Source organism: Penicillium vulpinum, assembly GCF_028829585.1.
Source record: "Penicillium vulpinum strain IBT 29486 chromosome Unknown utg000001l_segment0_segment0, whole genome shotgun sequence".
Classification (NCBI taxonomy): Eukaryota; Fungi; Ascomycota; class Eurotiomycetes; order Eurotiales; family Aspergillaceae; genus Penicillium; species Penicillium vulpinum.
In genome coordinates, this window is record NW_026643241.1 from 120,085 (window position 1) to 134,325 (window position 14,241).

The window sequence follows — 14,241 nt, forward strand, 5'->3', positions numbered from 1 at the left end:
CCCACCTCCCTTTTCTGCCGTCTACCTATGTATAGAACTGAGAAGTGGAAGAAAATATCTGAAGAAAAAGGATTCTAGAAAGACATCTAAGTGGAATATACAAGAAGAACATCAGAAAGACTGCCATCATAAGGTCGCACAAGCGGCCGACTATCCTTGTATATGGTAGATAGGATGTCAGGCACAGGTGTTTCAGGGAGCTTTCCAGGGCTAGATCATCGCGATCAATGGAAATTACATTCAGCGGTGGCCTGCATATCCAGGCCAGACTACTCCGTACTCTGTAGGACAGTCCTAGTTAATTCTGAGATGCTTATGCTGGACCGGAATACAGCGTAGGCAATGTACTTCTCATAATTATAACCTTAGAATTGTACAAGCCTTTGTATAAATATATGTATCATGTGGATATTGGACACAATTTTGGGATGTACAATGAGATCAATTCAGATGTAGATCCGTGGTATCAAGGAAGTATTCCTTTCTCGAGCATCAAAAATTAGGAAGAGAAAAACGCCCATCGCCATACAATGCAATTGGATCACGGAATAAAGGACATGCTAAATCATGCCCTGATCACCTTCCTCTTTTCCTTCTTTTTCTTTTCTGCACCTGCCCCTGAGGGCTCGCCACCCATTCCACCCATTCCACCTAGTCCGCCTAACATGTTGCTCAATCCGCCCATTCCGCCCATTTGACTCATCATTTCCGACATGTTAGGCATTCCCTCCATGCCTTGCATACCCTGCATCTCGGCCATTGCGTCCTTGAGGGGGTTGTCACTGACACCACCACCACTGTAGGCAGGCGAATGGATAGGTAGGATCCTTCCGATCTTCCAGCCCCGCGGGGCAGTAGGAGCTGGTGGAAGCTTCTCAGGCATGGGTAGGCCACGGATTCGTAGCCGGTAGGGTGACTTTTCGGTAGTAGGATTAGCCTTCAAGTACTGTGCGACGAGAATATAGAGGTGGTGTTCTAAGCAAAAATGTCAGTTCAAATCCAACGGAAATAACCATTCACTCCATCACAGATAGCCACGTACTGTTCTTGATCTTCGGGTTGGCTAATTGACCATTCTCGTTCTTAACCTGCACACGGACACGACCTGGATTCGCCCAATCCTTGGGATGCAGCTTCTCGGGCTCCAGTCCCGCATTCAAGCCAAGCATCTGGACGGCATCGACGATATCTCGCGCAAGAGGGTTTTCCACTGCGAGCTCCGCCCCCACTTTGCGGCCCTCGGCGCGCGATCGGGTCTTGTCGAAGTACACGGGATACAAGCATGAGAAGTGTCTGGGAATCTCGCGCTGGGGCTCAGGTACAGGCATTGATGGCATGGGCATCTGTTGTTGTTGAGGTTGAGGTGCAGCCCTGGTCGGGATATTTACGGGTGAGATGATGGCATTGCTGGGGAGGTCCTCATCGGAGTCGTAAGAGGGGGCGATCTCTTCTGGGTCGGAGTCAGAGACTTCCTCGATTTGAGCGCGACGCGACATTGTGGCTGGTTGAAGTGGAATGGGGAGAGATGTCTGGGGAAGGCGGAATTGTGGCCAAGTCAGAGGGGCAGAATGCAGTGTGCGGGCGGTGGGACGTGGGGATGTTTGAACATTCAACTACACGTCAATATTAACATAGTATAGTACGCTATGTCTATTATGTCTATAATTTGAGATGATATTATTGAATTTATCGGTAAATTGTATTTTGTCAATTTCAATCTTTCGCTATGAAAAGTAGCAACCCGATGCTCTATGTAATATCTTATTTACGGACGCAAATTGAACTATAGCCCAGCGTACCCTTATAATATACATATACTTCTATCTTTCCACAGTCTAGTCCCAGCCTAGTCATCAACAAAGGCCAATCTAAGGCTCTTAAAACACGAGCTGGGTAGATAGAGTCGATAGATAGGAAATCCAAATCGGCCAAAAGTCCGCCCTAGACCAATTAAGAGCTCGGCTTCTTTTTTTCGGCATGCCGAACCCACTTAGCCCCGCAAAGGCCCATTGCCTCGGGTGAAACATCGAAGAGAGAGTTACGTGGCTATATATAGGGCGTTTCATCTCTCCAAGCTTTCTTTCTCTCAATTACATTTTCCTAAACTTCAACAATGACTGACGGTATGTCAAAATGCAACATCTTGGCTTATTCCCCATTCTGATATACTACTTCCTAGAAACTAAGATTAGTGCTATCCTCCACCGGGACACACGCTTTGTCCCAAAGAAAGCCGTCGGTGGCAAGGGGTGCTACGTCTTTCTGGAAGATGGAACCAAATTCCTCGATGCCACGGGTGGCGCAGCTGTATCTTGTCTAGGACACGGTAACGAACAGGTCATCCAAATCATCAAGGATCAGATGGACCAGATATCCTACTGTCATTCTGCCTTTTTCGGCACACAAGTAGCCGAGGACCTTGCTCAACTCCTGGTGGACTCTACTGGAGGAAAACTATCCAAGGTCTTTATAACCAGCTCGGGTGAGTCAAGACAGCCTCCGAAGAACTGAGAATCCAGGTTACGCATACAGTGCTGACGATATCCAGGGTCCGAGGCCGTGGAGGCTGCACTTAAGCTAGCACGGCAATACTTCTTGGAGCTTCCCACTCCTCAAACCGAACGTACCAATTTCATTGCACGTCTTCCATCCTACCATGGCACCACACTCGGGGCGCTTTCCGTTGGTGGCCATGTTCAGCGTCGGCAGCCATTTGAACCACTTCTCTCCAAGAACGTATCCCATGTTTCCCCATGCTATGCATACCGTGGGAAGTGGGACGGCGAGTCTGATGCAAAGTATGTGGCACGTCTGGCAGCCGAGCTAGAGGCCGAATTCCAACGTGTCGGACCCGAAACTGTGTGCGCATTCATTGCAGAGCCGGTCGTCGGCGCGGTATGACTTCCTGTCGTAAAATCTACATTAGCAGATTATCCAACTTACAGTTGTTAGGCTCTCGGTTGTGTCCCCGCAGTACCAGGGTATTTCCGCGCAATGAAAGCCGTCTGCGAAAAGCACGGCGCTCTCTTGATCCTTGATGAGATCATGAGCGGGATGGGCCGTTGTGGGACCTTGCATGTCTGGGAGCAAGAGGATATTGTTCCCGATATCCAGACTATTGCAAAGGGTCTGGGCGGTGGCTACGCGCCGGTGTCGGCCGTCTTGATTAATGATTCTATTGTGCAGACAATGGACAAAGGAACCGGGCAGTTCCGCCATGGACAGACATATCAAGGTCATCCGGTCTCATGTGCTGCTGCATTTGCTGTGCAAAAGACTATTCAGGAGCAGTCTCTCTTAGACAATGTCCGAACCATGGGTGCTTACCTTGAGACACAGTTGAAGCAGCGATTCGAGAGTCATCCTTACGTGGGAGATATTCGTGGGAAAGGGCTGTTCTGGGGTGTAAGTTGCATATTCCTGTGGTCCATATTGCATGGCCAGCAAAAAAAAGCTTGTTGCTAATTCTTTCTAGCTTGAATTTGTCATAGACAAGGCCACGAAAGAGCCATTTGACCCCAAGGATCGTCTGTCTTACCGGATCCAGGAGAAGGGTCTACAACCGGAGCACAGTGTTTCACTATATGGCTGTTCTGGTACCGTGGATGGAATCAAAGGAGATCATCTTATAATCGCGCCGCCTTATATCGTATCGAAAGAGGAGATTGATATTATTGTTAGCACGCTAGATAATGTTATGAAGGAGGGTTTTTGCCTCGCCATAGAGCAGAGCGCGCTCTATATCTACTCCAAGAGTTTACTTTCATATCCTTGGAATATGCAATTAGTTAAGGAATTTCATCTTGTTAAAAATGTGACTACCGGAAGAAACACTAAACGACAAAGCAGATGTAGAAAATTCAAGTCAGATCATGTGAATGTTGGGATATTTCATAATTATACAAGTACATGAGAGATCAGGCATGAGCCTCAGTGGCACCTGCTTTCTTCCTATCGGCCAGTTCAATCCCCTTTAGCCCGTTGACAGAGCCACTAGACGCTGCGTCCTGATGAATCGAGCTCTCCGCCCACAGGCTAGCAACGGTCTCAATGGCCCGCTCGACGACTACACGAATGCGGTCTCGCAGGACAGGGTTGGTACACTCGACTTCCAGGTCCTCAAGCCACACACGGGCAATGTGCTTATCCACCCTGATTTCAATACCAGGGACGGGAATGCCCATTGCGATAAGTCGATCCAACTCCGCAGCCTCGATGTCGGCAATTCGTTCTTCGTTCATCTCTTCGCCATCTTGTGGGTCAAGTGTGAGATCAGCCGGGACTCGTGGGCGCTCAATGGGGCCAATGTTGTCGCCGCCGAATTGTGCCTCGAGCATCATCAGCATACGAGCAAGCCGCTCCTGGGGTCCAGATTGAGAATGAGGGTTGAGTGGAAGTGAGGGGATTTCCATGCCGTTGTCGTCGTGGTGATGGTGGCGGTGCTTGTTTTTGGCGGATTCTAAAACCGTAGTAGTCAGCACAGGTATAGAGGTGAAAAGGGATAGAGATTCATACGCTTTACGGAGGCCGGGCTGCTTTCGACTGTGAGCAGAACAGCCATAACTGCATCTGCCACTCCGTCGTTCATCATATTACCTTCCCATTCCAACTCAACCTCACGGGTGCGTGAGTGATGGCAGAGATAAACACATCCCATGACAAGGAATGTGCGTGTCTCATCCGATGGAATCTCCTCGTCTGCATCATCTTGCTTTGGGCTGTCGTCAGTATCCATGTCCTTCTTGCCGTTGGCCGCGGTCTTTTTACTATTCCCCACTTCTTCGATAGCCCCAAAAGTTCCCTCGAGGGCCCATCGAATTAAGTCCATGCTCGCAGAGCTGAGAGTGATATGTTGCTTGCAAGTAATAGTCGTAGTTGTCAAGCCAGCATATTCCTGTAGGTCATCAGGAGCCATCAACGACAAGTTGAACCCATTTTGAACTAGGACTCCAGCCATGAGCTGGGCATCATCATTCTCCAATGGAGGCGCAAGCTCTGCAAGCTTGCCGACAACCTTGGCAATCTTGTCCTTCTTGAAAGGGATGCGAACTTCGTCGCAGTTTGCTGGAGTGTAGACTTTGACTTTGACGGTTTTATCTGCGTTAAGACTGAGCAATTTCGACTTCAGCCTCATCATCTGATGCTTTTCGCCGTGCACGAGGATCTTGGGGAAGTTAGTAGAATTTCAAATACACTGGTGGATGTCACACTTACCACAACTGGTGCTCCTACTTCTTCGATAAAAGTACGATTTTCGACACCATCAACGTGGGCTGCAAAGCTGACCTCGTCAATAGTACAACGGCGAGGAATCATAACTTTTTGGTCCTCGTCATTCACTCCGGGAACGCGACCACGGCCATGCCCAGTAGAAACCTTAGACATGACGGCCGGGATCTGATCAGGTTCATTGAGCAATCCCTTAGCCATGGTTCCTTCAACACTATAGCCGGTCATAACAACACCGTTGCGATCGCTTGGTGCCCATCTTTCCAGCAGCTCACGGCTTGTTCCCGTCTGCAACATACCGGGAGAGGCAAGCATGACACATCCTCCAACATCGTCGAAGCGCTCTAAGCTGCGAAGACTTCGGACGAATCGGAAATCCCATGGTCCGACACTCACGCTCTTATTGCCGCTGGCCTCGGCCTCCGCCATGCGCTGCCGGAAGAGTCGCTTTATATTATCGTTCATGGCTCCAATGTATGTTTGATATACGACCATGCATCGTCGCGCCATATTTCCGATGTAGTAGATAGGAAATTTCTGGAGTTCTGGGTGAGTTTCCCAATACTCATCAAGGATAAGGAGCAGCTCTTGGGCACGTCCGAGAGCAAATACGGGCATCAAAACTCGACCTCCACGGTTGAGAACGCTCGTGATTGACTTCATCAAGGCGGCCTCGCGTTCCAGTCGAGGCGGATTGGATGAAATGCCGAATGTAGATTCTGTGATGAGGACATCGATCTTCGCGCCCTTGGGCACCGCGGCGGGGATCAAGTGCCTGTCTTCCTCGCGGGAGTAGTCTAGCCGGTTGATTAGCGATTTGATTGATAATCCTTCGGTATACATAAGAAGAGGGATGGCAAGATGAACTCACCTCCTGTGAACAAAGTTACCAGCCCTGCAATATCAACTTTAAACATGGCAGCACCGAGAACATGCCCGGCGGGATACGGAGTGATACGAATGCCATTGATCGTATGCGTTGTGTAAAAGTCGATGGTTTCAATCAAGGGAAGTGTTGACAAGTGATCACGTTCGGTGTATAACGTAGTGCGTTGATCAGAGGAAGAGGATGTGTTGCTGACTCGGACATTGTCTTGAATGAGCCATTTGTAGATTGCTCGGGTTGCCGGGGTCATGAAGACTCTTCCTTTGAAGTTTGTCTTGCTGAGAACATATGGGAGGGCAGAGGAATGGTCAACGTGGAAACTATACAGATCATACTGTTAGTCAACTGCGATAACCATGAATAAACACGCTGAAGGAGAAAGCACTCCAACTCGACACTCAAGAGGGTACAGTGATACAAGAAACATATGCATGACATTGAATTGTATTGGGCTTTCTCGTATATATGCAGGGGAATGTGTTCTTTCGGGGCAACTTCGACAATAGACTGCCAAATAACCCCAGGTTGCCTCCAGGGCTCATATGGGTAATTGTAGACTTTTGACAGATGCCCAGTCATGCTTGCCATCCATAGATAATTCTGTATATTGTGTAAAAAGAGATTCACGTACTGGCTGATTAAAAGAACATCCACTGTGCTCAGATCGAACTCATCAAAGAACGGGAGTGCGGAGAAGCCTTCTTTCGCCGGGTGCATACCAGCGTCAAGCTACAGAAGCCAAGGTGGTCAGTATCTGTTACTTCACTTCTTGTTCAAACAGAGGCTTACCATCACTGTCTTGCCCTTATATTCCAGGATGTGACAACTCCGTCCAACTTCATTGCCGCCGCCGAGACAGTAGAACGCCAGTTCGTCTGATGGATCAACAGGCTCATCGTCGACAGCCGCTCCCATTGCGGAAGCTTTGCGCTTGGAAGCCATGGTGTCGAAAATTAATTGGGTGAAGTGTCAGGGTATTGACGGATTTCTTAGTATGAGTTTAAGAAGCCTAGTTGAAGGGCACTAGCAGCCGCGTCGCACGGCAAAGCCCAAGATCTCAATATGAGCTTGGCGCAACACCCATGACTTGCGCAACAAAGGCTATAAGGGATACAGCTGCTCAGATTCAATGCACTTGTGAATACTGTGTTTCAATAGAAGAGTGATCTTTTTCGCAGTAGACAAAACCTCACCTGGACACCCGCAGATTTGGAGAGCTTAGTCAAGCTTAGTCACGTGTGTCGCGATCCGCGATCCGCGGAGCAGAGTTCGACCACCTAGAAAGCTCCTTACCACATCACACATCACTATCTCCTCGATTACTGTTGATTTTGCGCTCGAGCCAACTATTTTACAATTCACGTGTCGCGTCTATGATTTAAACTCAATATTGAGATGGTCAAAGGTGGTGGAAGCTGGTGGTGCGAGCAATACGCTCAATTTAACGGCCACGCGTGGACCTCGATTCATCTAGGCTACGACGGCTCGGCGCAATAGCCTTTATCTCATCTGAAACACAATTCTGCTCTCAATCGGCAGTCACAATGGCACAAGCTCGCCATCCACAGCAGCAGGCACCCCCACCTCCGCAGTTTTCCTCTCAACCTTTCTCCCCACCTGTCTCGTCCCCATCCCCAAACTCAGTAGCATCTCCCGTGAATGGAGGCGCACCTCCTCCATCCAAACGACCGCGACTCTCACCTCTCCCGTCTTCTCAGACCCAGTCTCCTTACGGTTCTCCAAGCTTCAACGCAGTGCAACTACCACAAAATCAATCATCGATGAACGGAACACCGATGAATATGAGCATGAATATGAACATGTCTTCGACACCTGCCCCTGCTCCTCCCGGGACCATGGGTCCTCCTTCTCGCCCGGTGGATAAAACAACAGATGCCGCTGAGCTGACAGATGTCCTAGCTTCATCTGGAATTGATGTGAGGGAAGAGGAAGCATTTCTCACACAGAGCTTTTCAGGGCAGAATGCGCAGGCGCAGCCTCCCCATCGAGGACCACAGCAATACCCGCCACCTATCAACACCTCCTTTACGTCTCAAGGCTCTACCCCGGGAACTCCCTCGGCGTCAGCCAGCTTCGGTGATTTGCCTCAAATCAAACCAGCGATCACGCACGACTCGTTCACCGGTCAATCCTCTCAGGCACATGCTCCCTTTAAAGATCCCAACGAACCGACTCGCGAGGACACTATCGCAGCAAGGCGAGCGCAGTATCACATCCAAGAACCATTCTTGATCACAAAACTCCTTGAGCAGAAGCTCCAAAAGCGAGGCTTTGACCTTGGTGTTCGGATCCCCTCAGAGGGTCTTTTCCATCCCGTACCTGGCCGACCACAGCCGATTGAAGTTACTGGTCCGGATGGCTCTTCCGTAGTGCGCACTGGTCAGACAATTCTCAACCAGGAAGGCGCTCCTCTCGTGGACATACTAAATCTTCTGTCTATTTCCACCGAAGAAAGATTCAGGGGTGTCATCGACTACGCTTCAACTCTTGCTCGAAGTCGCCGAGCACATTCTCATGGCATAGTGCCCAATGAGTGGAAAGATGTCGCGAAACCCCTTGGGCAGGCTACGGGGAGCACTGAAACACCTGTGAAACGTACGGTTTTGCTCATCATACCCACTCAACTGACTTGATACTAATCATTTTGGCAGGTTCTCACGCTACAGTTGAACCCTCCACCGCGAAGTCAAATGCGGCAAGATACAGAGCCTTCATCCACCGAGAGAGTTCGCAGGAGGAAAGGCGCGCAGCAAAGCGTGCCAAGCGTAACAGTAATGCCATTCTTGATGAGGCTGGTCGAGCCGACTCTGTCGATCCAACAGGATCTGCGCCCTCGACGCCTCTCGGCGAAAGGACGCCTAGTCTCGACAAAAAGTCAATCACCAAAAAAGAAGCGAAGAAAATGCAGGATTCCAAAGCAACCGAGGCCCAACAGCATGCACAGTCTGTGGAGACGGCCCGCATGGCTCTGTCTGGGGGTGGCCGCAGTATGTTCGGCGCCAAAAAATCTTACTCATGGTTAAAGCCTGGCGGCAAGGCCGGTGGATTCTCGTCTCCATCTCGTCCAGCTCCTTCCACCCCCACTGCCGGTCCTGAAAAGACTAGTGCCGGCGAATCTACGCCCAGTCAGTCTCAGCGTCGCCTCGGGATATGGCGTGAAGATCAAGAGAAAGGGGCTGGCATTCAGGTCAGAGATATTCTTTTCATGTTGGAGGCGGATGGACGGGCGACCCGGCATGTGCAGAGGGGTTATTTGAAGGATCCCAGAGAGGATCGGGATCGAAACTGACCAGGTCATAGATGTTTGTAATCTTATTTTCTTGTGCCCCTAATTTCTTTGTTGGCCCATGGGAGCCCTGTGGCTCCCGGGCATCAGGAGTTCTTGCATTCTCTGCGTGTGTATGGTGGCGTTGGCTGGCTTATTAGGGGTTGTCAGGTTGTCAGGCCATCTTGAATTTCATTCAACTATAGGTTGAGCATACATGTTTTGTGAGAGGATAGAGGAACTAGGAACTTTCTTGTACCTCAATAAATTACCCTTTTCGTCTTGGATATGTCCCCCTCGTGTACTAGTAAGGCAATAAATATGACTTGCTTAGAGCATAGCATATCTCTGTTGTCTATCTCATTTTCTATATATACATATCCTTCCAGGGAGTCTATTGTAGATCTCTTGTCCTAGTGAGGGTTCTCACAGCCACAGGCTACATGGTACTAAATTTGGTTGTCTAAAGATATCCAGTTCAGACCGATACAAATTGTCTCGAGCCAAAGCCGTTGAACGATCAAAAGCATTCAAATTTTCTCTTCTATCTACTCAATTGGGTATTAATATTGTCTATGATTGATATACCTATGTATGCAGTATATACTACTTAGGTTAATTTTGAATTGCCTCGCATTTAAGTATCTATTACTCACAAATTCAACCTTTATTGGTTCAATCCAGTGGTAATAGCCTGATAGGCAATGGCTAGACAACATTTATAGAAATATTGTGAGGTTTTTTTCAATATATATTGATGCTTTTGCTCTATGGTCTCTACACAACTCCTTCTCCTCCATTTTCTTTTTTTCTTCTGATACCAAACCAATAGTCCACTTAAGATGAGCTTATCAGCTTTTCGTTGAACTATACTATTATATCTACATACAATGGGCAAGTGTATTTCTCAAATCTGGATGCTGAGTCAGTTGAATGTTAGGTGGTATACGGGAGGACACAGTCGTGATGTCGACGATTTCCTGGAATCCCCTAGGGGTTGTAACGTTGTTTGATATACTTTTTTTGATCTTGGTATGCTTGATATTCTTGACATTATTCTTGATATTATTCTTGACCATAGAGGTACTCCTCCACTGAATTCGGTTAAGCCAGGGCTTGGTGGTGGCGGTCCCCCAAAAGACGACCCCCCCCCAAGCCCCTCAAGGCCCTTCTAGGATTTTAAATCATTTTAATTGTATTCGTTATATTTACAGGATGTGTTGGAATGAAGAGATCATATTCCACTTTTTCTCCCTAGAGGCGCATGGGCCTCTAGGTCGAGGATTTATGTATAGAATAGGCGAATAAACATCTAACATGCTCAGGTGTACATTTAAAGGTTTAGTAAGTTGGATAAGGATTAAATGAACTAAAAGCTCTAAAAGCTCTATAATATAAGCATTAATTATGTATATTGCAGACAATGATCATGATTATTATAGAATGAATAGCCCAAATCTCAAAATCCAAGTTGATCGGCAACGGGTCCCAACTCTCCGACTCTTCCATCATCACTCATCTTTGCCTCCAGACCTTTCCCTCCCCACCTCGTTTACCACAAATGTCGTCCAAGTTCTCCAATGATCTTCGCTTTAATACCTTGTCTTGAATTTGTCGAGGAAATGCAACTCATTTGAAACTGTCTTTCCCCCCTCCTCCGACCGCCTCAGCCCGTCATCTTCACGTCTCCAATCTCCTTCGGGACTCACTTTGTCAACCTCAATCTCTGTCGGCCTTGGTATTCTCTGGCTGGCTAGCCCTGCCTTGAGATCTCTGTATCCACTGAGCAAGAGTGACGCGCGACATCAACTATCGGTCACAAATTAGACCAATATTCTCTCCATAACCTTCCTACCGTTCGTGTGACGGGCAGGATACCTTCGTGCACAATGTCAACTCCCTCAACGGCCACCGCAACGCATCCTTCTCATCATCAGGCTTACGGATATCCTCACCACCCTTCGTATCAACCGAATACCTCATACCCAACTTCAACCACGGCTGCAGGAACTCGCCTCGCGAACCCCTACGCCATTTCCGTCCCCTCTCCGACAACGACCACCCTTCCCTACACACACCCGCCGAGAATCCCCCCGGCGACAACCACTCCGTCAGCTATGACCCACCAGAGTGGCTCCAGCGCGGCTCCCTCCGTTGGAGGTCGGAGAAAGAAACCAGACTGGACCGAGTTCTACAAGAATGGGCTTCCTAAGGAAGTCATTGTGATCGATGACAGTCCGGGTCCAGAGCCATCCAATGGTGCCCCGGCTCCCCCTGCAGATACTTCTGCAAGACCACCTCCTACGGCTCCTCAGCCCGCTGGAAAGAGGCGACGGACGGGTATTGAAACCGCCTATGACCTGGGCCACTATGACCGTCCATCCTTTTCAATCAATCCCCAACAATACGGTGAAGAATCTTCCGCCACATCTTTATCGACTGATCGAACTGCATCTTTACACACAACAGCTCCAACTTCGCTTGGTTCACAGGGCAGTACGGGAGCAAGCAATGGTGTATACTACGAGGACGGTTCTGTCGGTCAAAAGCGGAAACGCGCCACTCGGAAATCCACTCGCGACGAGCAGAAGCGACGAGAGCTGGAGACTGCAGGTGATGCTTTCCTGAGTTACGTCCCACCTCCGAAGCCGCCGATCAAAGCAAAAGATGTCCCTGTGCCGGTTGTTCGCGATGTGAGTGTTATATCTTTACCATTTCCTTTCGTACAAATCCACTGACAAAGATTTGCTCGATTAGTACACTAGTTCTCAGAACAAGAAGTTTGACGATGATGATGGCCATTACATTGTCACACCCGACACGCCATTGACAGATCGATGTGAGTAAAGAGATATCTCTGGTAGCTTGTTGACTATGCTAACTCGGCTCGAGACTCTGTGATCAAACTTCTAGGCCAAGGTACCTTCGGCAAAGTTGTCGAAGCCTATGACAAGCAGCGCAAGTCTCGCTGCGCAGTGAAAATCATACGCTCGATCCAAAAGTATCGTGATGCATCTCGAATCGAGCTGAGGGTCCTCTCAACTCTGGCTTCGAACGACAAAAGCAACCGCAACAAATGCATCCACCTTCGAGACTGCTTCGACTTCCGGAATCACATTTGCATTGTGACTGATCTACTAGGACAAAGCGTATTTGATTTCCTCAAGGGGAATGGCTTCGTGCCATTCCCGAGCAGTCAGATCCAGCAATTTGCACGGCAACTGTTCACAAGTGTTGCCTGTAGGTTCTCCACCCCATCTATATCTTTATATCAGACCGCTGACCTTTCAGTCCTTCATGACCTAAACCTTATCCATACCGACCTCAAACCCGAAAACATCCTTCTCGTCAGCAACGCCTATCAAACCTTCACTTACAACCGCACTATACCATCCTCTTCCCACGCTACAGCTCGTAACGCGCGGCAGCGCCGCGTTCTCCTTGATGGTGAAATTCGACTCATTGATTTCGGTTCGGCGACGTTCGATGACGAATACCACTCATCTGTCGTTTCCACCCGTCACTATCGGGCGCCTGAAATCATATTGAACCTGGGCTGGAGCTTCCCATGTGATATCTGGAGTATTGGGTGTATCTTAGTGGAATTCTTCACCGGAGATGCCCTGTTCCAGACACATGACAACCTAGAGCACCTGGCGATGATGGAATCCGTCATTGGAAATCGGATTGACACCGCTTTGGTGAAGAAAGTCATGGCTGGCCGAGGTGGTAGTACCAATTCCGCTTCCAAGTAAATATGGCCCCTTCAATCTTTCTACAACAGAAACTGACTTTCTCAGGTACTTCAATCGAAGCAAGATCGACTATCCCAACGCTGAAACGACCCGAGCCTCGCGGAAGTATGTGCGCGCGATGAAATCGTTGACTGTAAGTGTCTCGCACGTCTGCTTGTGGGGCTTTTTTTTTTTTAACTGATTATGTTTACTCCAGGAGTTCATCCCTATCAATACCCCATTCAACCGTTCATTCCTGGATTTGCTGCAGCAGATATTTGTCTATGACCCCAAGAGCCGGATCACTGCAAAAGAGGCATTGAAGCACCCGTGGTTCAAGGAGACACTCGTTGATGATGGCACGGAGGCTTACCGGATCGGCCAAGGATTACATCGCCAAGGACGCCCCTAGGCCTCAGATCCAGTTTGCACAGTTTCAGTAGCCAATATTCGGCTCTTTCAACGGTATCGGAATGGAATTCACCGGCGTGAATAGGATCCAGTTATGGATAGAAGGCTCATATCTTGATGGTAATCTTTTTCTCTATCGCGGATGGGACGGAATGGTGTTTGCACTTCGGAAAATCATGATTACGATGTTTTTTTTCTCGCTCTTCTCTTTTTTAATTTCTTTTCGGTGCCTGGTTCCTTCTCGACTCCTGCAGGTGGTACCTCATGCAGACTTCGGCTGTCTTTGTGACACCACATGGCAGGGGCATGACCCTTGAGCAACCGATATCACTGCATGTATCCTTGAGGGACCTATCCCCTGATGCTATCCGGTTTTACTTTATCTGCTTTATTTATCCTTCTATCTCATTCTTAAAGGCGCCTGTTACATATTATTCTGTTTTTTTCCCGTCTTGTTTATGGAATCCGGCTTTGGGAGCCCTGGAGGGTTTAGGCTAAGTCTGGATGATTATACCATTTGATTGTTTGTGGCGTCCACTTGTTAACCGTATGGTGTGTGTATATATGTGTTTCTTTCTTTTCGAATTTCTAATTCTTCTCAGATCTGTATATGATTCTACCACTCTGTGGTCTCTGTTGTATACATCGGAGCGGAATAACCCGAAGCCTTCGCACCAAGTTATATAGAAAGCTAC

The 14,241-nt window shown here is 48.5% G+C and overlaps 5 protein-coding genes across 5 annotated transcripts; 3 read left to right on the forward strand and 2 right to left on the reverse strand.

The window, feature by feature from the left end:
• Positions 1-565: 565 nt before the first annotated feature.
• On the reverse strand, positions 566-1,496 carry N7479_000047 (RNA-binding signal recognition particle subunit SEC65; the record flags this gene model as incomplete). Its single annotated transcript, XM_057247745.1, has 2 exons — positions 566-975; positions 1,043-1,496. The coding sequence occupies 2 exons, from the start codon at positions 1,494-1,496 to the stop codon at positions 566-568; spliced, it is 864 nt and encodes a 287-aa protein (XP_057112177.1).
• Positions 1,497-2,113: 617 nt separating this feature from the next.
• Positions 2,114-3,913, forward strand: N7479_000048 (aminotransferase, class III; the record flags this gene model as incomplete). The annotated part of the gene is made up of 5 exons (XM_057247746.1): positions 2,114-2,123; positions 2,180-2,482; positions 2,549-2,895; positions 2,953-3,405; positions 3,476-3,913. The coding sequence occupies 5 exons, from the start codon at positions 2,114-2,116 to the stop codon at positions 3,911-3,913; spliced, it is 1,551 nt and encodes a 516-aa protein (XP_057112178.1).
• Positions 3,914-3,917: 4 nt separating this feature from the next.
• Positions 3,918-7,057, reverse strand: ysh1 (cleavage polyadenylation factor subunit YSH1; the record flags this gene model as incomplete). The annotated part of the gene is made up of 6 exons (XM_057247747.1): positions 3,918-4,459; positions 4,516-5,164; positions 5,215-6,026; positions 6,101-6,435; positions 6,747-6,844; positions 6,905-7,057. The coding sequence occupies 6 exons, from the start codon at positions 7,055-7,057 to the stop codon at positions 3,918-3,920; spliced, it is 2,589 nt and encodes an 862-aa protein (XP_057112179.1).
• A 602-nt stretch (positions 7,058-7,659) lies between these two features.
• On the forward strand, positions 7,660-9,425 carry N7479_000050 (uncharacterized protein; the record flags this gene model as incomplete). The annotated part of the gene is made up of 2 exons (XM_057247748.1): positions 7,660-8,731; positions 8,788-9,425. The coding sequence occupies 2 exons, from the start codon at positions 7,660-7,662 to the stop codon at positions 9,423-9,425; spliced, it is 1,710 nt and encodes a 569-aa protein (XP_057112180.1).
• A 1,865-nt stretch (positions 9,426-11,290) lies between these two features.
• Positions 11,291-13,547, forward strand: N7479_000051 (putative protein kinase (Lkh1); the record flags this gene model as incomplete). The annotated part of the gene is made up of 6 exons (XM_057247749.1): positions 11,291-12,094; positions 12,159-12,240; positions 12,294-12,641; positions 12,693-13,152; positions 13,202-13,289; positions 13,353-13,547. 6 exons carry the CDS (start codon positions 11,291-11,293, stop codon positions 13,545-13,547), a joined length of 1,977 nt encoding a protein of 658 aa, XP_057112181.1.
• Positions 13,548-14,241: the final 694 nt, after the last annotated feature.